Here is a 26,508-nt window from a genome sequence, read left to right as displayed (position 1 = left end):
AACCCCCACACAGCCGGGAAAACTTCAATCTCACTCACCCCAACGTTTACAATTGGTTCTGTCTGCTGAGCTGCTAACTTTGTCACTTGTTATCTCCTGCCTACGTATATCTCAAGTTGCGGGCACATACCTCATATCCGGCATCTCCTGTGCCACTAAAATGGAACATCTCTCAGAAAAGAAATCTACCCTACTGCTAGATGAAAAGAAAATTAATACCAGATTTTACATGTCAGCTCCTTACAAAATCGAAGTTGGTACATTCCACTGGTGTAATGATATGGGCTGCCATACAACACCTACTCATACCCTTCACTTGGGTGGTCGTGCCACTAAGAATAAAAATAGAGAGCGAAGACCTCTCTACATTCTTAAGATATGCGAAGATGAGCGGATCCTAGTCTTGTAAGCTTTTCTGCATTTCCTCTCACGTCTATGGGTGTCTTCTAATCGAAACATATTAGATCTTCAACGACACGTTCGAGTCGAGGTTGGGAAGGAATGCCAGAACAGTATCGTCAATACTTCCTACCTATCGCACCAACGCCGATGATAGGTGACAGACGGTCGGTAACTCTTGAGGAAGATCCAGAAGCCATATTCTTGGGGAAATCACTTCTATACCTGGAGTTGAATGTGGTCATATTTCCGCGAAAGCTCATGGGATACATCGGAAGAGTTACGACCGAAGGCCAGAAGCTCATCCACCGTGAATTTTATGACCTATGCAATCGGATTCGGCAGATTCAAGAGCTCTCCCAAAATAAGTCATCCCAACCAGCGAAAGAAGTTTCTGATCTCAAGGCCAAAGGGGCACAAAATCGTGAGGCCACTGTCAAAAGCCCTGCCAGTGTCAAAAGCCCTGGTGTATCTTCAAAGCCGGATCCAGACTCTCCAACCGATATCAACCACCCAGTGCAAAACGCCTATAGTCCGCGTCGGGGAGGGCGGAGAGGCAAGACCTCAAAACACAATGGGGGATTGTCCACAAACCCACAGAAACGAGATATTCCTGTGAGCGGTAGGCAGTACCTAAGGTCCAAATTTCGCTGCAGAATATCGATGAGACTAACACTCAACTAGAATCACTCCTCACAGAAGATGATCTTAGCGCAGCTTTATCCGGTCTAGAGCTTGTTAGCACCAGCAGCAGCGATCCCTCCAATTCGTCGCAACGTGTTAGCAACGATGATATCGTACTTGAGACTCGGGTCGATAATAGGCAACGCCAATCACTTCAGCCTGGCCCCTCTATTAGAAAGAGAACTCGTAGACCACGTAGAAATGACGCCCAATGGCGTAGTACGGATACGATCAAATCCCCAAGATGATGCTCCTGCACGCCTAAAATCCAATTCCCAACCAGCAGAATTGATAATCATCTCGTGGCCATTTTCTGGCAGATAAAATGCAATTAATTGTAAACTGGGTCTTAACAAGTAAGTACTCCTTAGCAAAGATTCAGTGTTTTGCGATAGTTATGCGGATATGCTCACCAGGAATGCTCGATAGATAACACAGCAATACTATACCTCACCCGAATCCTCACCCGAGTTTTGTTTTCGCCCCATCGTGTACCGAGTACATATAATTAGGCAATTAATTTGAGGATAGGGCGGTCTTTTGGTCTTTTGATCTTTTGTTGATTTCTTTTTTGGAGGCACATATACGTACGACGCAATGATGGAAATCTATCACAGTCTTAGTCTCATGTACTGTACCAATAAAAAAGAAATTTCCAGGCTAGCCTTACCTTTGCATAAGTTACTATGGTTAACTTTGTAGGCCGTTACTTTTGGAAATATCGATCAGCTTTGGAGGCTGAAGTCGTTTTAATACACAAGTCACAAACCTGAGACCAAGTAATTACTACCAGCGAAGTTATAGTTAACAGCAGCAGAAGTACAGAGAATAAGAGTATTCTTGCTAAAGGTCGATCTAGAAAGGTGATGAAAAGGCACATGTATACGTATTGTATTATGACACATGTGCGTATGCTGGAAGCGCAATGTTGTGTACGTATCGATTTACACAAACTTTATTTAGTTGGAACCCATATATGGAGCGCTTCCCTTAGAAGATGTACGTACGCCCGCAGCAGAATTGAGTCTTGATTTACCCTTAAGCATGCAATAGTGAGCTTTGAATATACATGTAGGGATATGTATCTACATACTAAAGCCCGCTCCTATCGAGGTGTCGGTGATTTCCAGCTGATCCCAGCACTACATGTACTTATACCTTACACAGCATCTTTTGCTTGAGGACTGGAGTTATCACTTATTCGAGTGATATATCGTGATTCAACATAATAGTTACATGCTTAATAGCTCATTCGTCCTTATGATAGCAACCAGGAGAATCCCTTTAATTCCATAACTAAGCTAATAAGTTTCTCAACATCAAACAAGAAAACTCTAGAAACCTACATGACATCGTTACCTAATTAAATTCTTCCAGTATACGTCCTTCAATGTGCCAAGTCCAGTAAAAAGTAAAAGGACAACAAACAATATTCGTCAGCCATTAAAACACAAACAAAAGAATTGAAAAGAGAATTAGAACTACATGTAAATACAAATACATCAATACAATCATATCAAGCAAGAAGGAAAGGTCAAGAAATAGCTATTCTAAAACAATTAACTTTTGTGCTCCATATCCGCCCAAAGAGTAAAGAAAAAATATATAGCACTCACAAACGAAACGGATTTTGCGAGGTCTTTTACCTGTAATCACGTGTCGACAAAACAATACCGAAAGTGCACACGACCGCAAACTTTATCTCATCCCTCCCCTAATGCAACCCGCAGCAGTGTATCTCCGCCCACTATCGGGTTTGGACAACGGAGCCTGTCCGTCCCATGAGCTTGAACGTTGAACACGAGTAGAGACGACATGTACCGGTGTCATGCTAGTGGTGGAACGGTTTTTACATTCCATTGAGAGGAGAACCTCTGCCGCAGTATATTCGCTTTGGAGCGCAAATCCCGGCGGAAACAGGAATGGAGCCGGCGGCGGGCCGCCAAATGTAGTTCGCTTGTTGGCGGCAACCACAGTGCTAGTATGTGCGTTTCTAGTAGGAGGCTTCTTATGAAGGGAAGCCTCTCTGTCGGTAGTGGTCTCCTCATCAGCTGAAACCTTCATATCACTAATATCAATAGAAGAATCTTCCACAGCCGCGGTAGAAGCCCTTTGTCTTGGTTGGACCGCACTATCAATGGGTGTTAGTATGAATCTAATGGACGACCGGAAGATATGTAACGGGTACGTACGAGAGAGAGATCCTTGCCTTGAATGGGGCCAAGGCAATCCGAGAGACTGGAGTTTCACGGGGGAGAAGTCCGTTAATATCATAGGCACACCGGCTCTTAGATTTGTTCCTAAGACTTGATTTAACTAAATATTTCCAATGATAGATTGATAGGCACAATGTGACACACCTATCCCGAGATATCTCGCCGTCTGGCCCGTTGATAATGCCATTATTGCTGATGAGGTCTTGTTAGTCGAATATAGCTATAGGGTTGGCTTTTAAAAGGGGAGACACTTACGTGCTATCACTGACTTCACTCCGGAGTGCGAAGGTGGATTTAACAATACGAGCTCTATTTTCCCTGAGATTTAGGTTAAGCAGGTATCAATGAGTGTAACCTTTAAAGTATCCAGCCTACCTCTCTAGTTTACTCTTGTGAGTAGCTTTAAAATTGTTCCCAAGAGTATGATTCGCTCTGAAATACCTTTTAGTCTTGAATCTTTAAGAAGTATAGGTAGCTTACTCATTAGTGATATCAATACTTTCCGGAATGCTGAAATCGGATCTATATCTATCCGAGCGCCGACTATGGCCAGCGGCCCTGAAAATTTATGTTAGCTGGTCTCATTTGATTCAACATTCTCAAAGAGATAAGAATTACCTGCTGGCAGGAGCACCAGACTCATAGCTAGGCTTATCTCCATAATCACAGCTAGAATTGAGATTTATGTTAGTAAGGTTTTTATTTTCAGGAGATGCACAACTAACTACCTTTTAGTATCGCGATAAGGGGCGACAGCACCCCCTCTAGCTCTGCTCTCACGAATGGCACCAGCGCTGTGATACTCATTAGTCACCAAAAATATTTGTTCTTCATGAAGCAATAACTTACCGGCTGCTTTCTGCTACGGAATACGGTTGATGAGTTAAAGGCCGATTATTGGCAGCGCAGTTGTACAAGCGGGCTTTTGGCGGGTACAAAGATGTCTTGTTGAAGCGGTTCCCCTCATCACTGAAGAATTTGTGAGCTGAGAACTTTACCTTGAACTCATTAGGAAGACGACTCACATCCTATTTTGCAACATAAACATTGCACTTGCAGTTTGCGGGCCACTAACAGAATTCATGTTATTTAGGCCACTAGAAACAAATGTATTGGAGAGGGAGCTTACTGCTGGGGCAAATTATCACCCACTTCTTGGCCTCTGATATCCCCATCCTCGAGCTGGCTTCTCCTATATATAAATGAGCCAAAATCTAAAGGAAGTCAGGAGACGACCTACCTCTTAGCCACCAACAGATTAACTCCGCTAGCTGGGGAGATAGCAAGATCCTCGATCTCACCAGCGGGAGGTAGCGGGTGTCTCATTGAGCTGCTGCGATTAGTGCTCGAAAGCTCGAAAAAGAGGAATTGATAGAACTACTCACAATTGAAACTTGTGATATTCAATTAAGCCATCGTCATCGTCATCACTGCTGTGGTCAGATGCAGGATTGAAGCGAGTGTTGCGGACTTCAAGTGCTGAGTGATGAATCTGAGAATTCCGTGGTTTATGACAATTGTCAAATGGATCTTTGCAATTCTGAGTTGACAGGTCTTTTAGGATAGCCATAGGAATTAAGTCAACCATCTCTATGCCTTCTCTTTCAGAGAAATCAACTTCAGCACTAAGACCGCAGTCATCTTTTTCACTACTTTTCGATATTAGTGGATTTGATTTCAAAAGATAGATTATTTATCAAAAAACAACTAGCGAAGAAATAACGAAAACAACTTACTCATGGTCAAAGAACTTTTTAACAACGCTTGATGGAGTCATATCAAGCCAATTAAACTCAAAGCTCCGAGCAGGAGCCGGGACATCAGGAATAGACAAATCCCCTTCAGCAGTATCTAGAGGTATGGTTACCATTGAAGGATGAGCCCCTTCATTATCTCGTTTTGCTAGAGAAGATGCAAGAGTTTCACGGCTATATGAAGCTGATTTTGGAGGAGTTGGGGGAGGGGAGCGAGGATTTAAAAATGTTGACGCTCTCAGCTTCAAGTTTTTAGGCACATTGAGGTCTGGATAGTACGCAACATGCTCGACAGGAAGAATCTCTTGGTGAGACGTGGTTTCTGCCATGTTCGATAGAAAATTGGGGGAAAAATGACTCTTTGTGATATTTTCTTGAGTTGAAAGCTCAGGAAAAGGTGATGATGATGATGATGAGAAAAAAAGAAAGAGAAGAAGTAGAAGTAAGAAAAGCCATGGGTGACTGTTCAAATAGCATTCGCTGCTCAATGTGGGGGATTTTCTACAAGGATTTATCCGGCACTAATATGTAGATAGCGGGGAATTGTTAGCGGGAAGTTTAATGGGAGAAGGGGGCTCACCTGCCGCTATTTCGTCATATGTTGGTTGTGGGAAGCCTGAGAGTGAGCTTGAGCCGAGTGAATTCCATATGAGCTCGAACCCGAGTATCTAGTGTAATGAGGCAATATGTAATGATATGGGAGTTACAAGTGATTCCTTTGATACTGATGACTTCTGAAGAGTTGAGTAGTCGATATATAAAAATTAAATGTAACGTGACATGTATCTATGTAGAATACAAGTCCTCTTAAATCTACACTAGAGAGCCAACGTCAAGCACACGACTAATCTGCCACTTCACATCTAAATCCCCTAAAGACATGTTCCTGTCATCACCAATCGTTGCTATCTTTGCTACTAGTTGATATGAAATTATCTGTTAAACACTCTGTCATCTCTGCCTACATCAATACACTCAATTCAATGCAGCATCACTTATCTATGCAGATATCCGGATTGCTCTTTAACGGCCAATCATTGCAATTGCACGGCATTGGGAATAGCAAAGGACTGGCCTTTCTTGACTCTCAAGCAGCTATCTGAACAACCGCCAGTCTGGTAGCTGTAGTGACCTGCCCTTACACAGCTACAGACTAACGTCTCGACCCTGACAGACTTTACGTTCAACGACGATGTGTGCGTGTACGTGTATCTACGAACTTCACTCGAACGAAACCGCAAAATAGGCTATATATGAATATAGTCGTCGAACTACACCTGCCTAGCTAAGGGCATATTAATATGGCATGGAAGCAGATCACCACCGGCGGCCTACCTAAATGACGCGCGCTCCTAGTCATCCTACCTGTATCAAGGCATAGATCAAACATCACGACCTACAGGCTACATATACATAACGAAGATAGAAGCAACATGCGCTCCGCCTCTGAAATCTAAGTGCACCTTGATCTACCATCTTTCCTAGGCTCTGGTTGGCTACTGGCTCTGTGTGTACACACACATGCAACTAAATTAGTTACGCATATGCGTAGTACCCATCACGCCGCTAATAAATTTTCACCCGCTACCACTGCTCCTACTATTTGCTTCCATACTGGGCTGGGTCCAGTACAACCATTACTAATCTACTATTCGGAACCAGAAGAAGAAACACTCAAGCTCGCTTCGGGAACGCGAGCCTTACACCACAAGACCTGCAAGCTGATCATTGGTCACGGTAAAAACTCTTCACACCTTCACCGAACTGATCGGAAGCAAAAGATATGCGACAAACCCGGATTGAACGGGTGACCTCCAGATGGCACCCCGGATAAAGAGACTTCAGTCTGGCGCTCTCCCAACTGAGCTATTATCGCGTCGCATGGAAGACGAGGGGAGTTTTACGATTGTCGCGTGTTTCCGGAGCGTTGTGGCTTCAATTTGGGGGGCCAAGAGACTGGTTGGGGCTAGGAACGACAGGCATTCGTAAGGCTAGAGGAAACCATTATAAACAAGCTCCAGGGGTACGCGGAGGAGGGTCGTTAGGCGCGAGGACGTACTCTACTTTTTGAAGTAGGATATAGAAGTCCGAATGGCTGATACGAAGATCGATCACAACCGGGGCTTTTTTTTAACAACTTTAGCTTTGGATCCCTCATGCGAAAAGATCGACTGAAAGATACGTCATGCATGTATCAAACCGCAATTCCACCACTGAGTGAAAGACCGATAAACTCGCTTTAATTCCCAGCCGCGATAAAATCCTCAAAATAAACCTAATAATCAAAAGCTTCTTGTTTAATAAGCCAATGCGCTCGACTGCGCGAATTCGATTGATCCGTAGATCTCTTTGTCATTTGAAGTTTCAAAGCTCATATGCTGGATACCCCCGAGGCGGCATTTCAAGATGTGAGTACAGGATATATCCACGAAATACATATTCCATATTACAAAAGCCCTACTTGAAACACCGGCAGTGCACATCTGCATCTTGAAAACCAACCTACCATCCGCCGCAAACCCCCTAATATAAAACACTCCCACCAAACACTTCTCTCCCTTCTTCACCTCGTTGTAGGTCGTCAGCAGCTCTCGTGGAAGCTTGTAATCTTGGATGGAGGGGGCTTTGTAGCATCTCCCGACAGATTTGTTAGTAGAGTGGGTTGTGTGGCCATCGTGTGTTGGTAAGTTGGTTCTTCCTCTTGTGTGAGGTTCTTACGTCAAAGAACATCGAGTTTCTGGCTGCATGCGAGGAGTCGAGGTTGTGATTGACGTGTTTTTGTGGGTTTGTGGATTTTCGCTCTATCACTCTTGAAAAGAGTTATAGATGGGTGATCTGCCAATGATCGACAGAAGCCTGTGGAATACTGGGCGTTTGAGTTCGCACATACAAACATACCCCCCTTAGGTATTTATTATTATACACGATATATTACATCTACTCTAAGTGAGGAGTACTCTGGGCATAATTGAAGTCCCATGTAGTGCAGAACCTAACTCACTCCAGTACGGGCGGGCCCTTATGATTGAATGCGACCCAGCTATTTTTCGCTTTTAAGGTATCTTTTGCGGTTTCTTTTTTCTTTATAATTTGACAGCTCATTATCTGGTACTCTTGATGATAGATTGTTCTTCTAGTATTAATATTAAACAAAGATGAGGTGCGGGTTCTATATATAAAAACTTCTATAAATTTATAAAAAGATATGAGACGCCGCCGCGCCGGAACAAAACAAAACAGAAGGAAAAGAAATCAAGAAAAATCAAAAACTGCAGACCCGCCCTGATGCGCCCAACTTCTAAACATTATTATTAACTGCCGCATGCACTATTATTGCTTTCCGGGCAGTGCGCGCACAGTACTCAATACCGCACCCGGCTGCCCGGTCAGGGTCAATGATAGCGCGCGCCAGAAACAAACCGCCGGCAGTCCGCCCGCCAACTACAACAGTCCGCATGTTACGCGCGACCGGACCCGGACACGGACCACGCTTCTTCCAGAGCCCAGCTCTAGATATAGTTCTCCCTCTCATACCTCCCGAGCCTATCCCGCTGCTGCGGCGTACCGGCCCTCGACTCGTGGTGCGGCCCGGAACCGACCGAATGATGAATCACCATCGGCGGGCGTACCTCCTCATCCCTACCCCTCGACTGTCCCCTACAACCAAACAAGCTCCCGCCGAGCTCAAAGTCCTTCATCCGGCCGTTCTCCTGCCGGTGCGAGCTATTTCCCGTCGCCAGAAGTAGCACCACGCCGGCCATGCCGAGGCCCGCAAACAGCACCGCAGCCCATGCGAGCGCGATACCGTTCCCACCCTTGGATGGTACAACGGTCGGGTGCGTGCTGAGCGTGCCGTAGACGACCGAGGACGCGGACTGGAATAGGATCGCGGTGATGAATGAGAGACTGAATGCCGAGAATGCGAGCAGCGCAAGCAGCTGCCCGAGCTTTGTTGTAAGGTTTGTGACGCCCGGCCTGCAGGCGGTGAAGATAGAGAGGAGCATGAGTACGCCCTGGATTGTGAGCGCGATGATAGGCGGGTATGGGGAGAGCGCGCCCTGGATTGAGGCGCCGAGTCTGAGGATTTCGAGGGAGGAGGGGTCGAGCTTCTTGGGGTCGGTGCGCGACTTGACGCATTTTAGTGAGCTGGTGCGGTTGCGGGAGCAGATGCCGAAATAGCTTATGAGCACTGTGGTGCCCTCGCTGGTCTGGACCTGTAAGTCTCGTTGGGTTACTTTCGCCGCGCTCGGAGCATTCGGGGCCCTGGTCGTTCTGGGTTGCGACGTCTGAGTGGTAGATATCCGTACCCTAGAGAAAGTGCTCAGAGTAGGTACTGCTAGAGAACTTGCGGTTGTTGTGGGCTTTAGAAGAGTGAGCGCTGGCGGTAGAGAGAATCTGGACGACGAGCTTTCGGTTGATGAGGTTTCGACCAGCGAAGTTCCGGCCAAGACGGAAGTGCTAGGGAAAGCTGCCTCCCTCGTAGAGTTTAGTACTATCTTGACGACATGCAGGCCACTTATGGCGGGCGCTGTCGATGTTGTTCCCGATAGTAGGAAAGCTGATGAAATGATATGTTAGCCAGAGTACTATATCCTCAAATGCAGAAGAGGTTGTGGATTACCTGTCAGTATTACCGCCAACAGTAAACATAAATTTGTCGCCGGTCGTGCAATCCCGAAATTCCACATATTACAAAACATTGTATCCCTTTTCTTGTTAAAATTGATATATATGTGCTTGATGGTAAATAGAAATCGTTGTTTGAATTTTGTATATCGAGTCCATTTGACCATAAATGGGGTTATATATGTGAGTTCACCTAAAAACGTTTTCAAATGTTCTGTGCAAGATAAACTGGCTCTGCTCGTTTCATAGCAGTTATAATTAGATTTTTGCAACGCGACTCACTGGAGTCGGTCTCGTTAAGGGTGTCCGTGGGTTGTGTTGATTTTCAAGTGTACTGCAAGCAGTTTTGCTGGCAGTAGTATACTAGCCCGGTGCACTCTTCTTGATGAAACCGGGCGGGCAAAGAAACAACTTGAAATATAATTAGTCCTTCGATCAAAGTTGCAAGTCAGGTTTTCCCTCTGTTTTGACCATAGAGAAACAGAGAATACCAGATAACTGGCCTCGATATTCAAGACGCGTATCGTGTATGCGCATATTCGGTTCTCGCTATAGCGCTGGCTCCCCACGCATACGATGATAAAAGCAAAGTTGAAGTATCATCATAAAGACTCTTGCGCTGTACATAATTAATCAATTGTCAATCAATCATAAGGGCTTCATTTACCCTAAAAGCGAGGCAATTATACCTTTCCCTACAATCCCTCTCCTTACAGTACTAAAAAAGGGGATGTAATAGGCAATGTAGGAATATAGAGTTGTGCAAACTTTCGAATTAAATCGGAATCCTAATAATTATACCGTAGCGATACCATAGCAACACCGTAACCTCGCGGTATTCTGCCAGATAAGGTACTGAATTCACCCGCGATATTGGTGCTTTAATTATTCAAGATGCCTAAACAGCAAAGTACCGAAGAGTCTCGCCTGAAGTTTTCTTTGTTCCATTCCCGTGACGTGAGTCCATTAGCGCGAGTGATCCCCCATGACGCCGACACGTAAAACAAACCCAAACCCCAAACCACGCCATCATCTTGTAAACAATTCCCATTCTAAAGTCTCAACCCCACAAATTCAAACCCAATCCCGTCTCCCAAAGGATGACGTTGTCTTGTGTGCATGCTAGTAACAGTTGGGCTTAGAGAAATTTAGCCAGGCCTCCGGGGGAGATGCGATGCACCGGGATTAAAATGCTTGGCACTTAGTCCAGTCACCAGGTCAGTTCAAACTTCCCTATGCAACAATTCAATTTTCGCGATATCAAAAAAGAACTCTTAAACTCGGGCCCAGAGCTCGGACCTTTCTCGGATAGTTCTTCGGTTCAGACATCATCCGAGTATGCCTTGCGACCTCGTCTTTCTCTCGCCAATCGTTTATCTGGCCTTTTCGTTGAGATAGGCCCGCGGCGGGGGGTGGTACGATGCTGGTGGTCTTGGAGGTCTTGGAAAACTCTTGGACGCTGGTAAATCCGGTTCTTTGGGGGCCCAATCTCGATGTATGTTATGTAGTTCTGTTGGAAATATTCCGTGTATGTTGCTTTGCATAATAATTATGTAGATTGGGTGTCATATCCAAAGTAAGTAGGTAGAGTGCCCTTCATTTCTCTACTTTCATGTATCTCAGGTATATCCCCCTCTTCGCTGTAATAATCGCCTTGACAGCGGCCGCTGATTCATCCAAAGTCAAAACCGAGTCCTTAGTCCATCATTTAGGGTTCTTGGGATTCCACACCCATACATATATTATGCGATTATCGCAAACTCACCGCCAATGCGCCAATATTACCGTAGGACGATCTAGAGCCACTATGAGCGTATGCGCCAATCCTCAACGGCATTACAATTTTTTCCAAGAAGACGCTTTCACCATGACCCCACATTTCAAATAAACGGCGAAGTAAATTGCCAACATCCCACTGGACGCCGAGTTGCACAGCCCATACATTACCAAACCTTGTGTCAGGTGCATGCATCTGATAGTGATTGGGGGGGCGGCCAAGATTAACCTAGCAAACAGCTCGTGATATCGAAGAGTTTGTTTGCCAAAATGAATTGCAATGTTAGCAGCTTATCGGATAGCAGCACCCATGATATGTAGATTCGTGGCTGTGCACTCAGCTCGAGTGAGAGACCATGATTGATTTTCGCCACTTTGGCCACCGGTACTGGTGGCGGTGACGGCATTGATCTGTTTCGGCTGCTGAGATTTAGTTACCGAGATATTCTTCGAAGATTCGGGAAATCGGAGACCAATCCGTGACCCCTGAGGATTGGACTAAGGGTCTCATTTGTCAGTCCTTTCTCCACTGGGACGAGAAGATGTGGGGGGTGTTGTGTGTCGGCTGTTGGCAGAGGATTCTCAAACTGATACCAAATCCAGTTACAAAAAACTTTTCCAAGGGCTGGGCAAGCTGTTAGTTTCCCGGGATCTTTGCGAACTGGAACACTGTCTTGGAGTTGAAAGCTCAAAGAATGAGTGATCTCCCCCTCCCAGAGGTGCTTCAGACGACACATGTATGTACCGGAGATGTGTACTTTATGTAAACATTAATTTTCAAAATGCGTTCTCCTAAAACTCCCGCGAACCATTTTTGTAAGCCTTATTATTTACCCTGAGTAATAGTGAACAACTCGACTAAACTAAAAGCGGAATTGGCGGTCAGGATCTCCCCGATACGGGGAGTGGAATCTGTACTTTATCGACCCAACTTCACAGACCGCCGGCTGAAGAGGGAAAGATGGTCAAAAACGCAGACACATGTCGAATAGTATCTGTGCGAGAATTGTTCAGAATGAATCAAACGCTGTCAGCATGATTAGAGTAAACTGTATGTATCCCTGGGTCTTAACTTCCAAGGCGGGGAGCAGGCCGTCACCCCTGCCTCTAGTCGTCATGTCTACAAAAGACGTAGCTCCTCATTTGAACGATGAAGGTCCAGGAAGAAGCTATTCGGGAGCTCCAATAAAGGGCTAGACAGGGGCCACGAAGATGTTTGTTCCTGGATCTTCTCGAAGGAAATGTCCTATGCCAAGAACTTGTAACTTTTAAAAGGCCAGCGTTCCTGTTGATGTCCGGCAAGTAACCTCGATTTTGTGATCGGGTTCTGCGGTTCAAGGAAGACCGACTAAACGGTTCAATCCGGATCACGCGACCGCAGCTTATCGCAGGGACCATACGAACACAGGTGTTTATCCGTTCGCTGGAGTCCAATCGAGCCCGATGTTTAGTGCGTCATTGAGGCTCGGCGGAGGCGGAGGCGGGACACGTTGCACACCACACCAGGACCAGGTGTGGCGAAAGAGCGAGAGAGGCTGGGCCAAGACAAGGTCAACCAACCCAGGGGGTGAATGAGGTCTGTGCGAGCTGTGGATAGCTTCAATTTACGCTTGTTGTGATGCTATGCGCAAGTCGCGTTTGTATGAGAATTTCTCCTGGGCAAACAGACACCCAACTGAAGGGAGATCCCATCCATCAAGGAGCAAACAGCGGACCCGTGCACATCATGCAGTGTAAGGGCTTGGGATGGCACACTCGTACTCGTCGTTGGCTGGGGACGATAGGTGTAGGTTTGAAAAGGAGTCCATAAGCTAAGCAGATGAAGGATGGATGAGATGGCAGATGGCAGATGGACGCACATGTCCGTGTGTGTATGTGTGTGTGAGTCTTCTTTCTCGTAGTTGTTAGCTGGACGTCTGCTGCGATTTCCCCCTAGAGAATGTTGAGAAAGATGTTGAGAGAGAGCGCGGTATCTTACAGCGTCTGCTTGCAGGAAGAAAACACAGTTTAGAGTTTGCGTCTCGTTGGATCACGATTAACCCTCAATGGAGACTTGGGGGGGTCCATAGAGAATGATGCAGTTTGGGACATAATCGTTACATCTCGATAATTCATAGATCACATCATATAGACGAGTAATATGCTCACATATGCTGTCCACACATGGAAGTGATTTAGAATATGCACAGTATAGTACCTAGCAGGGCATGCGTCCTCGGGTGACACCTTTGTTCAATTAAGCCGGCTAGTAGCCTGCAGCCGAGCGGACCAATGATTTTGTTGGAACTACGCAGATAGCCCGCCCACTGCAACCCTATTGTTGGTTGTCACCCACTTGTACTCTCTAGTTAACAAGTTCCATGTGAATATAAACCCTCCTGTACACCCTCCTCAACCAGCTTTCTCTCCTCCCTTACTACGCGGCTCCACCTCTGCTTCACCTTACACATCTCCACCCTTAATTGTTCATATCACCAACACTCCCAACTTCAAACCCCCCATAACCAAACTTTTATCGTAGGTTTTATTGAATGGTCAACCCCACTTCCCTTTCCGCCTCCCCCGCCGCCGCCCCCTCCACCCTCCAGCACAGCTCTGGCGTCAACCATACTTCGATTGCGGACGAAGGCTGTAACGATGACCCCCCGCCTATACTTTCGCCTCCTGTCGGTAACTCGGCAGGAGGCGTCCCTTCAAACCCGCCAGATGACCGTTCTGGCTCGAGCTCAAACACTATTCCGAATACCTCAGACTTGACTCCCGGAGGTAACAATGGTAATAGCAACACCACCACCTCTGTTGGTGGTCACCCGGGAAGCAGGGTTTACGATTATGGCTTCTCGGGTAAACCTTTGCCTGCGACTGCCGCGTCTAGCCCCATCTACGAATCGACCCCGAGTGGACAGAGCTCCACAACAGCTGTAAACACAATTACAGCTAACTCTACAGTCAGTTCGTTTGATGGAGTAGCCCCCCACGCGGCTAGCGTCGAAGCAGTTTCTTCACTTCTCAAGGTCGATCTGAAGAACGGATTGACGAGCCAGGACGCAAAGGAAAGGTTGGAAAGAGATGGAATGAATAAGCTTACCAGCGACAAGGGAGTCACTTGGTATAGCGTGTTACTCAGACAGGTCTCAAACAGTTTGACATTGGTATGTAAAACCGTGGTTTCTCTTAGCTGAACCCCCTTTTGTGTTTTGTCTTTCTGAAGTCCCAATGCACTTTGCATCGTTATTGCGTCATCGATTCAATTCGATTGCACAATCGGAGAAGAGACTAATCCGATCCCCAAACCTATCCTCTACGCTCCTCCCTTTCCCTGTACCCTCAAAACCAAGCAGCTTTACAATATTGTCAAGCGGATGTACGAGAGAGAGAAACTCCTCGTTTTCCTGCAAGGTGGAAGAAGCAAATCAATTCCTGTATCACTTCATGTTTAAGCCACGGAGGTCTACCCCCGAGTTGGCAGATTTTTGTCAAGCGATTTGATTTGCTCCAGGACGTGGGAATTGAGAACATCAGCGGCGCAAAGATCCTTGATTTTGCGTCGAGCAATGTATCGTTTATCGTCATTTTTTTCTTTTTCATTAGGGAGAGGACCCAAATCCAAACTCATAAATCACTGTCTGTTGTCTCAATGTCACCTCGTATGGAGGGTTTCATTCTTGATCTAAAATGTGCAAAACGAAACTTTCTCTACAAGATATGCTAACAGCACATCGCCATGTAGGTTCTGTTGATTGCTATGGCTGCATCATACGGAATGTTCGATTTCATTGAGGGTTCAGTTATCACTGCTGTCATTGTCCTGAACATTGTCATTGGTTTCGTTCAGGACTGGAAGGCGGAAAAGACCATGCAATCTTTGCAGTCTCTCTCTGCTCCCATCGCGTCTGTCATCCGTAACAACGGCCGTGTTGAAAAGATCAAGGCCGAAGAAATCGTTCCGGGTGACATTGTCAAAATTGTTGTTGGCGATGTTGTCCCTGCGGATCTTAGGCTCTTTGAGGGCATGAACTTTGAGACCAACGAAGCTTTGCTTACCGGTGAGAGTTTGCCGGTCGCCAAAACTCCTCTCATGACCTTACCGCATGCCGATTTCCCCCTTGGAGATCGTACCAACATGGCTTACGCCTCATCCACCGTCTCCAAGGGACGTGCTGTTGGTATTGCGGTTGCTACTGGTATGAATTCCGAAGTTGGAAAAATCGCCGAACTCCTGAGAGGAAAGCATGACGAGGACGCTGGAAAGGGCTTCTTCGGAAAAGCTTTTGGAAAGTTCAAGCGTGGAGGAAAGAACATCCTTGGTCTTGTTGGGACCCCCCTTCAAGTCAAGTTGAGCAAGTTCGCCCTTCTTTTGTTTGGCTTTGCTATCTTACTGGCTATCATTGTGTTCTCTGCGGCTAAGGTAAGCCTCTACACCTTCCCTTCTAAGTTGAATCTTTAAACTAATCACTATCATAGTGGAAAATCACCGATGAGGTCCTTATCTATGGTATCTGTGTCGCTGTCGCTGTCATCCCTGAATCTCTTATCGCTGTCTTGACGATCACTATGGCTGTCGGCACAAAGACCATGGCGAAAGGCCATGTCATTGTACGCAAAATGCAAGCTCTTGAGGCAGTCGGTGGCGTAACCAACATCTGTTCAGACAAGACCGGAACCCTGACCCAAGGAAAGATGATTGCTCGCAAGGCTTACATTCCTGGTCTTGACGGGATGTTGACTGTCAACGATGCATCTTCTCCATTCGACCCCAATTCTGGAAACTGTACCATCGGTGACACAGTCGTCGATGGAGGTTTTGTCGCAAAGGCGCCTGCATTGGAGAAATTCCTTGATGCTATTGCCCTTTGCAATCTTTCGGTCGTCAGGCAAAACGAGGATACATCAATCTCTTCTGAGAAGCCTGCTGGTACCTGGAGCGCTGATGGTGAACCCACTGAAATCTCCCTACAGGTCCTTGCCATGAGATTCAACCATGGGAAGCCGGATCTTATTGCAAGCGGCAACTGGGAGCAGCTTGCTGAACATCCCTTTGACTCCACTATCAAGCGTATGAGCGTTGTTTACAAGAACACAGGCAGCAACACCGTCGAAGCTTTTATGAAGGGAGCTGGCGAGGTTGTTATCCCTACCTTGAACCTCCCTGAATCTGAAAAGGCCGAGATCATGAACTTGGTCGAGCGTCTTGCTGGTGAAGGTCTCCGTGTTCTTTGTACCGCTCACAAGACCCTACCTTCCAGCGAGAAGAGCGTGATTGATAACCGCGCTTCTGTTGAAAGTGGTATGAGCTTTGTCGGACTTGTTGGACTCTATGACCCTCCCCGTTTGGAGACCTTCGATGCTGTCCGCAAGTGCAAGGTCGCTGGTGTCAAGGTTCACATGTTGACCGGAGACCATATCAGAACTGCCACTGCTATTGCTCACGAAGTTGGAATTTTGTCTCCTGCTATCCCGGCTTCGCAAGCCAACACCATTGTTATGACTGCTGGACAATTTGACGCGATGAGCGAAGACGATATCGACAAACTCGAGGCGTTGCCATTGGTTATCGCCCGTTGCTCTCCTGCCACCAAGGTCCGCATGGTTGAGGCGCTTCACAGACGTGGCGCCTTCTGTGTGATGACTGGTGACGGTGTCAATGATTCACCCGCTTTGAAGAGAGCAGATGTCGGTATCGCCATGGGTCTCAGCGGCAGTGATGTCGCAAAGGATGCTTCGGACCTTGTCTTGACTGACGACAACTTTGCCTCCATCGTCCGCGCTGTTGAGGAAGGGAGACGTCTATTTGATAACATCCAGAAGTTCATCATGCATCTTCTCATCTCCAACATCTCCCAAGTCGTCCTTCTTCTCATTGGTCTCGCCTTTGCCGACTCATCTGGTGTCTCCGTCTTCCCCCTGTCACCTCTTGAGATTCTCTGGGTCAACATGATCACATCTTCATTTCTTGCCCTCGGATTAGGTCTCGAGGAGGCCCAGCCCGACATCATGACCCGCCCCCCTCACGATCTACGCGCCGGAGTGTTCACATGGGAAGTCATAATCGACAAGATGATCTACGGTGTCTTCATGGGCGTCCTCTGCCTCGTCTCCTTCGTCATCGTCATCTACGGCTACGGCAACGGCAATCTCGGCCACGGCTGCAACCACGCCTTCAACGACACCTGCATCGACGTCTTCCGCGCGCGTGCCACCGTCTTCGCCGTCCTGTCCTTCCTGCTGCTCCTGACCGCCTGGGAGGTGAAGCACTTCTCGCGCTCACTCTTCAACCTTGACCCGGCGCGCCACCGCGGCCCCTTCAGCATCATCCACACGCTGTGGTACAACCAGTTCCTCTTCTGGGCCGTCTTTGCTGGCTTCGTCATCACGTTCCCTGTCATCTACATCCCGACTTTCAACACTGTGGTGTTCAAGCACATGGCTATCACCTGGGAGTGGGGTGTCGTCGTGGGGTGCTCGGCCACATATCTGGCGCTCGTCGAGAGCTGGAAGGCAATCAAGAGGTGGAAGAAGATTGGCTCGGCAAAGTTCCTCAACAGGGTGCAGGCCGATCTCGAGGAGGGCCTTGAGAGCGGTGTGGCCAGTGGGAGGAGCAGCAGGAGTGGGACGATCGTGGAGGATCAGACAAAAATGTAAAAAAATTGCATGTTTCGCAGTAACGAATGTCATGATGGGTTAGGGGGACTCCTTGGGTTGGTTGGGTTTGGTTGGGTTTGGTTGGGTGGATGGGGATTTCCTTTTTCTTGCAATAAATGGGTCTGTCTGGGTTGCCCGGCAAACAAAAAATGTCCTTTTTTTATGTAGCTTTTTTTTAACTCTTATCTTACGGGGTACATGTTGTATTTACATGATGATTGTAACGAATCATACTTCATGCTTGAGATAGAATATACATGTTACGACTATTACTACATACCACTGCTTCATACAACCATCCTACTATCTGCGAGCAAGAAGTTTCAAACGTGATACCAATCCACCTCAGTGTAGGTACTCACTCGTAAAGCCTTAGTCAAATCCCAAATCTACACATCTCACTTCAAATCCCACGTAGCAGTAGCACCAGAACATTCCGAAATCCTTCCACTAAGTGCCACCAACCACTAACCACCACCACCGCCGCCGCCGCCGCCGCCGGGTTGAAATCAAATCAAACCGCACCCATGTGACAAGACAAAAACCAAAAACAAGACCAACCCAAGCCAGATCTCAAACCCGAAAAGCTTAAATCCAAACCCGGACGCCACACAGATAAACTTTCCGCGCAGGGAAAGGGGAGGGTGACGACTGACACTGACTAAGTAAAGTGAGTACACGCACCCTCCGGATCCCTCGACCACGCAAACTAGACTATGGACCTTACTCAGGGGGGGTTTGCCGTCATCTTGCTTTGACTTGCTTTGCTTTGCTGTTGTCTATCCGGTACCTCTCCAGTAGTATTCTAGGAGTACCTACTTCTAGAGATGCAGAGTACCTATCTGACGCGCGTACTCCCTCCAGCTCGAAACATCTGCTGTCTCCCCCGGGGGTTGATCACCAAGGCTTACCACGGAGAGCCACTACCCGATTCGGGGGCACCAAACCAAACATCCGGCTGTACCTGAAACTTACAGCGGGCATCTCTCTCTCTCTTTTTTTTTCTTTTCTTTCTTTTTTTTTTTTTTGACTTGTCTACTCGGATGATATGGATTGGGTGGATGGGTACGTATGTAGTCCGTAGACGTAGAGGGAGGAGGAAGGCAGAAAGAAAGGCCGGAAGGGAAGACTTGTTCCAACCAACAGTGGCTACATGTACGCAATATGTGATGTCTAGTACTTGGCTCGGCCGGCGGGTTAAGCTTTAGTAGTGGCTGGCTGGGCTGGCAGGCGCAAGAGTTTCGCAGCATGTGTGGATATGCGGCCAAACAAGCTTTTCACGATGTCATATACTCTTCTACTCTACAGCCGCTGCTCTAGCCCGCCGTCTCGGAAAACCAATGATCCGGTGGTTATTATCTCCGATACATGCACCCGGTACCCTACAAAATGTCGGCGTGATAGGTGTATGAGTAACTGCTATATACATGTATGTAGAGTACATAACTTCTGCTGTGTATCCATCCACCAATAAGCTAATCCTGATGGAACTTCCGGGTCTAGAGCCGTTAGGGTACATGTAGATATGCTGATTACTGCGAATAAGAGCTCACCAGTTTCGGTGGGGGCCAAAGATGTTCGTGATCCACAAGGGCATATTTCCCAGATTGAACACGATGGGGTTAGGGCTGCAGGGCCTACACGACATTACGTCTTCAGGTCTTCGGATTCACATCAAGCTTCGAGCAAGCCCTAGATATATACACATGCATCTCTACTCGAAATCATTTTCAAAACAGGTTGACGGTACGGTGTTCAATACTGTACAAATCCCTGTCTGTCCACAAAGATGCATATACATCTAGGTACTCTGCTCTATGCTTCCTGGCCCAATAGCTACGCAAAGCGCAGAGGCGATACTCGCTTCAGGTGACATCCTCACATACCCGAATGCTCATTCATACGGAATCATATCCTAAATCATGTTTACTCTGCCTCGAGGTGCTGCTCATTCCTCTTTGGGCAACCGGAAGCAAGGAACCACTTCCCCGGACCGGCCGCCTTCCCTGTTTGGTGCGTAATTAGTAGCATCAACACGCTTGTTTTTCGGCTAAATGTCTTGGGACCTCATCGTGGTTATAAATCTACGCAGAAGAAGGTGGAAAACCTGCATGTTTGAAGACGTCCGTGGGGCCCTGGCCCGGAGGGTAGGTCACGTAATTTGTATAATGGTACAATGCATATAATTTCGTGTTCCCCCCCCCGCAATCGCAACGATGTCTGCCCCAATTAATTAATTACGCAAAGAAGCTTTCGGCCCCAGCCTGCAGACACAGATTATATTAGCCTAGCTACCAGACAGTCAAGATTTCATTTCCCGGATACCGCAGCTGGGTTAGAAACCTGGGAGTAGAAATGAAATAAAACATACTTAACTTAACCTTGAGCAATTCCCCGTCGTTTCCTCTTCTTCTGGATCAAAGAATCCCACCAGTCTATCCGTGATCGATCACCATGGCCACCCTACCCCATCCCTCCGCCGACGACGTCGACGACGTCGACAAAGTCTCCACTTCTGAAGCCGATAACAATGTCACCACCCATCGCCTGCCGCCTGTTGGGATCCGGAACCTTTCCCCCGAAGAAAGTTTAGCCCTCGAAAAAAGGTTGCGTAGAAAAATTGATCTGCGACTGATGCCGATGTTAATCTTGATGTATATCCTAAATTACTTGGACCGTAATAACATTGCCGCGGCAAGATTGGCGGGATTGGAGGATGAATTAAAGTTAACAAGCACGCAGTACCAGGTGCGTATTCTTTTTCTCCACCCAGAGTGGTGGAACAGTGACTAACGGAGGTTCGGGGGGGGTGTTGTTCCACTAGACTTGTGTGAGTATTCTGTTTGTGGGGTATATCCTGATGCAGGGTAGGTACATGTAGCTATACGCAATTATCTTTACTCAAACAATGTCGTTAGTTCATGCGATTTCTAACTGGGAACGTAAATAGTACCTTCGAATATGTATCTCGACAAGATCGGAAGACCGTCGATATATCTACCTACTTGCATGATGGTCTGGGGTGTCATTTCCGGGGCCACAGGGGGAGTACATAACTTTGCGGGGTTGGTGACTTGCAGGTAATTTACTATCAAGCCCCGCCCGGCTTCGCCGCTAAAAAAAATCGCCGCTGATTTTGGCGTCTGATAGATTTGTGCTGGGATTCGTGGAAGCTGCTTACTTTGTATGTAAATCTTTGGTCTTCAATTTGTTTATGATTTTTTGACTGATGCTGACCTGCTCTTTAGCCTGGGTGCCTGTTTTATCTCTCGTCCTGGTAAATCCCCAAAAGCTATTTCACCGTATTTGAACCAATTAAACATCTAATGCGATGTGGAAACAGGTACACTCGTAAAGAGCTCGGGTTCCGAACAGCACTCTTGTACTCTGGCTCCCTGATATCCGGGGCCTTCTCGGGCCTTCTCACAGCTGGAATAACAGATGGAATGGACGGCGTCCGCGGGATCCTCGCGTGGCGATGGCTCTTTATTCTCGAGGGTGCTGTCACTGTAAGTTTCTCTCTACATATGTTCTCCGGACATTTTTTCGGGGTAACTGATATACAACAGGTCGTTGTTGCAGCCGCTGCATTCTTTATAATTCCAGATTTTCCGAGCACGACGAAATGGCTCAGCCCGCAAGAAAGAGACATGGCTATGTGGAGGCTGGAGGTAGATATCGGAGAGAGTGATTTGACAGGTTCAGAAAAGCCAAACTTACTCCATGGGTTGAAGTTGGCTATGGTGTAGGTTTTTGGCGAGCTTGCTTCTTTTCTTGTGTGATGTCCAGTGCTTCGTTGGCTAACAGGGGAATTAACAACACGTAGTGATGTTAAAACATACCTTTTGGTAAGACGACATTTTAAACTGGTATCATCAAGGGGAACGCGTGTCTAACGAAAGACCTCCATTAGATGTTATGCATTTTTACCATGGTCGCCGCCGCTTCAGTCACCAACTTCTTCCCAACGTAACCAACGACCCTTTCCTCGGTTTATCTCCTGTACGTACACCGTAACTAACGCTTTATATTATAACCCAATTAGCGTCGTAGCAACACTTGGTTATAGCCGCACAATCTCACTTCTTCTCACCGCGCCGCCATATGTGAGCAAATATCATCTCCCCAGTTTATGAGTCATGAATTCTCACTCGATCACATCTACAGGTTTTATGCATGTTCACAGCCTTTTCGAATGCTCTGCACGCGGACAAAACCGGTGAAAGGTACTGGCATATAACACTGCCACTATGGGTAACTAGCACTCTTCCGATCTGAAACCACCCCGCCTGGGAAACTTTGGTGATAATTGGACAAAAAGGTTGCCTTAGTTGCCTTCATCATCGCCGCCAGCACTACAGCTCTGGGCCCGCGTTATCGTAAGTCATGATCAGATCAGCTCTACCTGATAGGAAAGGTAGAAGGGAGTGGTACTAACATTCTCTCTGAAGTCTCCATGATGCTCATGGTTCCCGGAATCTACACGGTATGCAGTACACACGCGCACACACCCCAGCCCCCAACTCAAGTTAACTTAATATGATATATAGTCCTACGTTGTCAGTTTGTCTTGGATCTCCAATATCCTCCCCCGCCCACCCGCGAAGCGTGCCGCGTCAATAGCCGCAATCAACGCCGTTTCCAACTCGAGCCAGATCTGGTCCGCGTATATGTACCCAAGTATGCTTTTCTCGTCTTCTCCTACCCCTCCTCTTTTTTCTTTCCCCGATACCTAACAACCGGCCAGAATCCGCTGGGCCCAGATACGTCGTCGCAATGAGCGTCAACACCGCAATGACCTTCATCAGCATCTTGACAGCGACAATCCTGAGGATCCATCTAACGAGACTGAATAAAAGGCTTGATGAGGGCCTCCCCGTGCCAGATGTTGTACCGGATTCCGAGCAGCCCGAGTCGGCGGAAGAAGTAGGGGGGAGGAGGAAGGGGTTCAGATTCTTGGTCTGATTGTAGGGGAATGCGGATAATGGACTACATAATATATCTTTCTAGAGGGTCATTTTTGAGCTATTATGTAGTGGTCTCTCGTACGGGAAAGAGCTGAGATGGTAAAGAAATGAACTCTGTGATATTATAAGGCACTATATGTCGCGGCCTGATCGGGTCGCAACTTAGAAACAATCGTCCTAAGGGCAAAAATTTGGGCATATTTGGTTATGCCAGAATACATGTGATACAAATAGTTGAACTCCGATCCAGAAGAGAACAAAATGAGGGTTAACACAGGATTGGGTGTGTACTACTACATGTAGGTACACGCATGTACTGTTTTAAATTCCTTGGTAAATCTTTAGTTCGCATCTTATCTTGCATTCTCAACCATTGACTTCCCAAAACCTCAGAGATTTCTCTACTATAGCTAGATGTTAGACTGTAAGCGTGCAAGGTTTGGTTTTAGGTTATGAGCTACATGCACCTACATATCTACATTTTCGTTCCAAGATGCTGGATCTTTTCTAAACTATCCTTGCTCAATGGTAAAATTACATAACTAATCTAAATGTTTCCTAGGCCTGTGATATCGACGATGAGAATGACTACATGTATGCTATTTAGATAGATGTAGTTAATCTTATCATAACCTAAGATTATTATATAAATTAAACTGATATATATATCGGGCATCTTGATGATTTCGTGATGAGTGGAGTGTTTGCGTACATGTACATGCACATGTATTTACAGCTAGGCTGCGTTACGATAATATTAAAATTAAAATGGGGGGGGGGGGGGGGGGGTGATCATGGTTCCGCCTGATAAATTTCCGTACATATATCCGAGCTCAAATAAAAAAAATGAAATAGACAAAATAAACCACCATTCAATGTAATACAGAAAAGGATTAAAAATTACCAACCATGCATATACAAGAAGTGGATCTGCATCCCATGAAACAGCTCGTAACCATTCATCCCTGAAACTTGAAACTCATACTTCGAGGGTAGTCCATTGTTGAGTGCCTCCCCAATCTCGGACAAAACAACTACGCAAGTCCTCTAGCAAATAAATCCTGCCTTAGTTGAACTTGTATCTCCAATAAGGGACTCGTCATGAACCCAATGCTGGCGGCAATATCATCCTCCGCTTGCCGAAGCGGTTCTTCGTTGGCTGAAAAATCACGAATAACACCGGATGATCGAGGTCCTTCAAGAACATGATCATTAGGGTCTAAAGCTGAATAAACCTCAACGGTAGAAGTACCAACAGATTGAGGTTGAGTGGTAGATGGAACTGGAGGAGGCGATGTCGGAACGGGCGCAGGGGACGAAGGTACAGATAGTGGTAAATTGGGCACAGGAACACGCAATGTCTTTCCTGTTATATTCTTGAGGGCTCTCATACATCGTTTATTGATGTTTTTGTATCCTGGCAGAAAATTCTTTGACAAGTTTGCCCTGCCTGTGGAAAGATTCTTTTTGTTGATCTTGCCATCTAACCCTTCCTTGCCAGCCACTGATGTCGGCGATGGCTCATCTCGATGAGTCGGCGTTTTATCTGAACGTGCGATCGGGATTTGATTAGTATTTCGTGGTAGGCTTCCTGGGAGTCCGGAGGAATTATATAAGGGGGAATAAGTTCCATCGAGTTGGTCACCTTGGGAGTCACCCTCTGGTTCTTCTTTCACTGGCGTTGGAAGGGACTGTAAAGAAAGAAGTGACATCCTTGGCGACATATTTTGTGGTGAAGAGGGCAGAAAATAGCGTGTGGCATCTATATCTGGGTAGAAGATTGGCATTGGTGATTCGATATTTCCACCAGGCCTTAGTTGTAGCTGTTCCACGCTTCTTGTGTGAGGATTATTATATCCCAATTTCTCCCAATTCGCCTGTGCTCGAAGGGTATTTCGGGCCCATTGGATGAGATGGTCCTCCCGGCCATTTGGTGGGTTTTTCTTCTGTGTCTCACTCCAAATTTTTCGTGCTCTTCGAACCTCTTCCTCAGTTGGCACTACCTCGAAATCGGAACTTAAACTGTTCCTTCTCTTGGCGTTAATCTTCTCAGCTTTGTGCTGCTGTTCCTGCTCATCCTGCTGCTCCTAATTCATTCCATGAGATCAGCAAAATATTCGCATAGCACATCCACAGGTTTTCTTAGCAGAAGAATTAAAAATACATACAATTTTCTGGTTATGACTCCGAGAAAGTGCTGTTCGATGCATTGAGTTGCGCTTTCCAAGGCGTTTATCCGAGGTGCTGCTGCGGATACTCTTGTCTGAATCAGAAACCAGTATTAACCCTGGGTGCCTTTCACTACTATCAAGCTCTACCACGGATGAATACAGATGAGCCGAGTGATTGCTGCGTCTTCTCGGCTCGAATTTTCCGGATATTAGATCAGTGGAGCTTGTACTCCCCCGATAACCCAACATAGGAGATGTCTGTCCGTCTTCCACCTTGCCCAAATCAACTGTGGCTGGATGTTTATTCTCTTTTAAAGTCTTCTCTTCAACAGAGTATGAATCGCTTATGGATGGTGGGCGTTGTTCTATGTGTGAAAGTCCGGATAATGATGTATTATATACCCAGTTTGAACAGCTTGCCAAAGAGCTCGATGTACGTGACCCTCCACTCGCTCCATAGCACAGGTCTAACCTATAGTTTGTGTGTGACAATGAAGGTTTCCGGACCGGGCCGTAAGAACTCCTAATACTCCTATTGCTGTATTGTCCAACATTTGAGCACTGATCTTCGAAATAATCGTTTGTGCCATCATTAGATGATGTCGAGTTCCGATCTCCATAAGATGCTCGAGGGCTTTCATTATATCTTTTTTCTGACGATTCCCCCTCGAACCTCAACGTCAATTGGGATTGTGATTGTGTTTTATCAGCCTGATTATTCGAAGATGCATACGATGCCGGACGTCCACCGTCTCCTCCGTAACTCCAACGCTCTCTGCTGTCATCGTTTTGAGAATTCATGATCCGCTGAAGTTACCAATAAGTTAACAAACTCCGTGAAAAGAAATGAGAGGAGAGGAGAAACATACTGTTTCAAGAGATGGTGATTTCGGTGACTCTGGGCTATCCCCCTCAGCTGCTGTCCCCGTCAACGGATCGGCGGTAGAGCAAGCGACTTCCCGACATCCAGCACATTTTATTTCTTGTGTTACAAGCAACTTCATCACTATGCGTATTTTTATGTGAACAGTATTGTTACATGCCTGGCAAACAATCGATTTCTTGTTGTAAGTTTTGATGCCATTACGTATGCCACCCACGGATTTCCGCATGAATAGAACAAGTCTAGCCATTTGAACTTGCTGGAGTTGTTCGATTTGAGTACTTTGAGGCGTTAGATTCGTCTTTTTTTTTTATCGGTATATAGTGACTGCAGCGATGTAGTGAATTATGATTAACTTGCAGGCTTTAGTTGGTAGTCAAATCGTCGTGT

The 26,508-nt window shown here is 46.6% G+C and overlaps 7 protein-coding genes across 7 annotated transcripts; 4 read left to right on the top strand and 3 right to left on the bottom strand.

The window, feature by feature from the left end:
- Positions 1–501: 501 nt before the first annotated feature.
- Positions 502–1,331, top strand: H6S33_011951 (uncharacterized protein; the record flags this gene model as incomplete). The annotated part of the gene is made up of 2 exons (XM_044843309.1): positions 502–1,021; positions 1,084–1,331. 2 exons carry the CDS (start codon positions 502–504, stop codon positions 1,329–1,331), a joined length of 768 nt encoding a protein of 255 aa, XP_044695619.1.
- Positions 1,332–2,781: 1,450 nt separating this feature from the next.
- H6S33_011950 (uncharacterized protein) lies at positions 2,782–5,382 on the bottom strand (the record flags this gene model as incomplete). The annotated part of the gene is made up of 14 exons (XM_044843308.1): positions 2,782–3,214; positions 3,276–3,383; positions 3,444–3,491; positions 3,555–3,617; positions 3,675–3,731; positions 3,780–3,857; positions 3,918–3,968; positions 4,028–4,093; positions 4,149–4,268; positions 4,325–4,369; positions 4,429–4,491; positions 4,540–4,629; positions 4,685–4,948; positions 5,036–5,382. The coding sequence occupies 14 exons, from the start codon at positions 5,380–5,382 to the stop codon at positions 2,782–2,784; spliced, it is 1,833 nt and encodes a 610-aa protein (XP_044695618.1).
- A 3,180-nt stretch (positions 5,383–8,562) lies between these two features.
- Positions 8,563–9,741, bottom strand: H6S33_011949 (uncharacterized protein; the record flags this gene model as incomplete). The annotated part of the gene is made up of 2 exons (XM_044843306.1): positions 8,563–9,611; positions 9,675–9,741. The coding sequence occupies 2 exons, from the start codon at positions 9,739–9,741 to the stop codon at positions 8,563–8,565; spliced, it is 1,116 nt and encodes a 371-aa protein (XP_044695617.1).
- A 4,245-nt stretch (positions 9,742–13,986) lies between these two features.
- H6S33_011948 (uncharacterized protein) lies at positions 13,987–18,097 on the top strand (the record flags this gene model as incomplete). Its single annotated transcript, XM_044843305.1, has 3 exons — positions 13,987–14,607; positions 15,186–15,863; positions 15,920–18,097. 3 exons carry the CDS (start codon positions 13,987–13,989, stop codon positions 18,095–18,097), a joined length of 3,477 nt encoding a protein of 1,158 aa, XP_044695616.1.
- Positions 18,098–20,551: 2,454 nt separating this feature from the next.
- Positions 20,552–21,846, top strand: H6S33_011947 (uncharacterized protein; the record flags this gene model as incomplete). The annotated part of the gene is made up of 7 exons (XM_044843304.1): positions 20,552–20,845; positions 20,922–20,964; positions 21,048–21,177; positions 21,248–21,281; positions 21,346–21,374; positions 21,441–21,606; positions 21,667–21,846. 7 exons carry the CDS (start codon positions 20,552–20,554, stop codon positions 21,844–21,846), a joined length of 876 nt encoding a protein of 291 aa, XP_044695615.1.
- A 182-nt stretch (positions 21,847–22,028) lies between these two features.
- H6S33_011946 (uncharacterized protein) lies at positions 22,029–23,062 on the top strand (the record flags this gene model as incomplete). The annotated part of the gene is made up of 7 exons (XM_044843303.1): positions 22,029–22,066; positions 22,143–22,203; positions 22,265–22,351; positions 22,419–22,476; positions 22,549–22,583; positions 22,648–22,777; positions 22,845–23,062. 7 exons carry the CDS (start codon positions 22,029–22,031, stop codon positions 23,060–23,062), a joined length of 627 nt encoding a protein of 208 aa, XP_044695614.1.
- A 1,036-nt stretch (positions 23,063–24,098) lies between these two features.
- Positions 24,099–26,020, bottom strand: H6S33_011945 (uncharacterized protein; the record flags this gene model as incomplete). Its single annotated transcript, XM_044843302.1, has 3 exons — positions 24,099–25,151; positions 25,233–25,327; positions 25,969–26,020. The coding sequence occupies 3 exons, from the start codon at positions 26,018–26,020 to the stop codon at positions 24,099–24,101; spliced, it is 1,200 nt and encodes a 399-aa protein (XP_044695613.1).
- Between the last annotated feature and the right edge of the window lie 488 nt (positions 26,021–26,508).

The sequence above is a fragment of the Morchella sextelata genome (assembly GCF_020137385.1).
Source record: "Morchella sextelata strain SCLS chromosome Unknown scls_7, whole genome shotgun sequence".
In the NCBI taxonomy this organism is placed as follows: domain Eukaryota; kingdom Fungi; phylum Ascomycota; class Pezizomycetes; order Pezizales; family Morchellaceae; genus Morchella; species Morchella sextelata.
The sequence above is the reverse complement of the archived record's forward strand: the minus strand, read 5'-3'. Positions and strand labels throughout refer to the sequence as shown.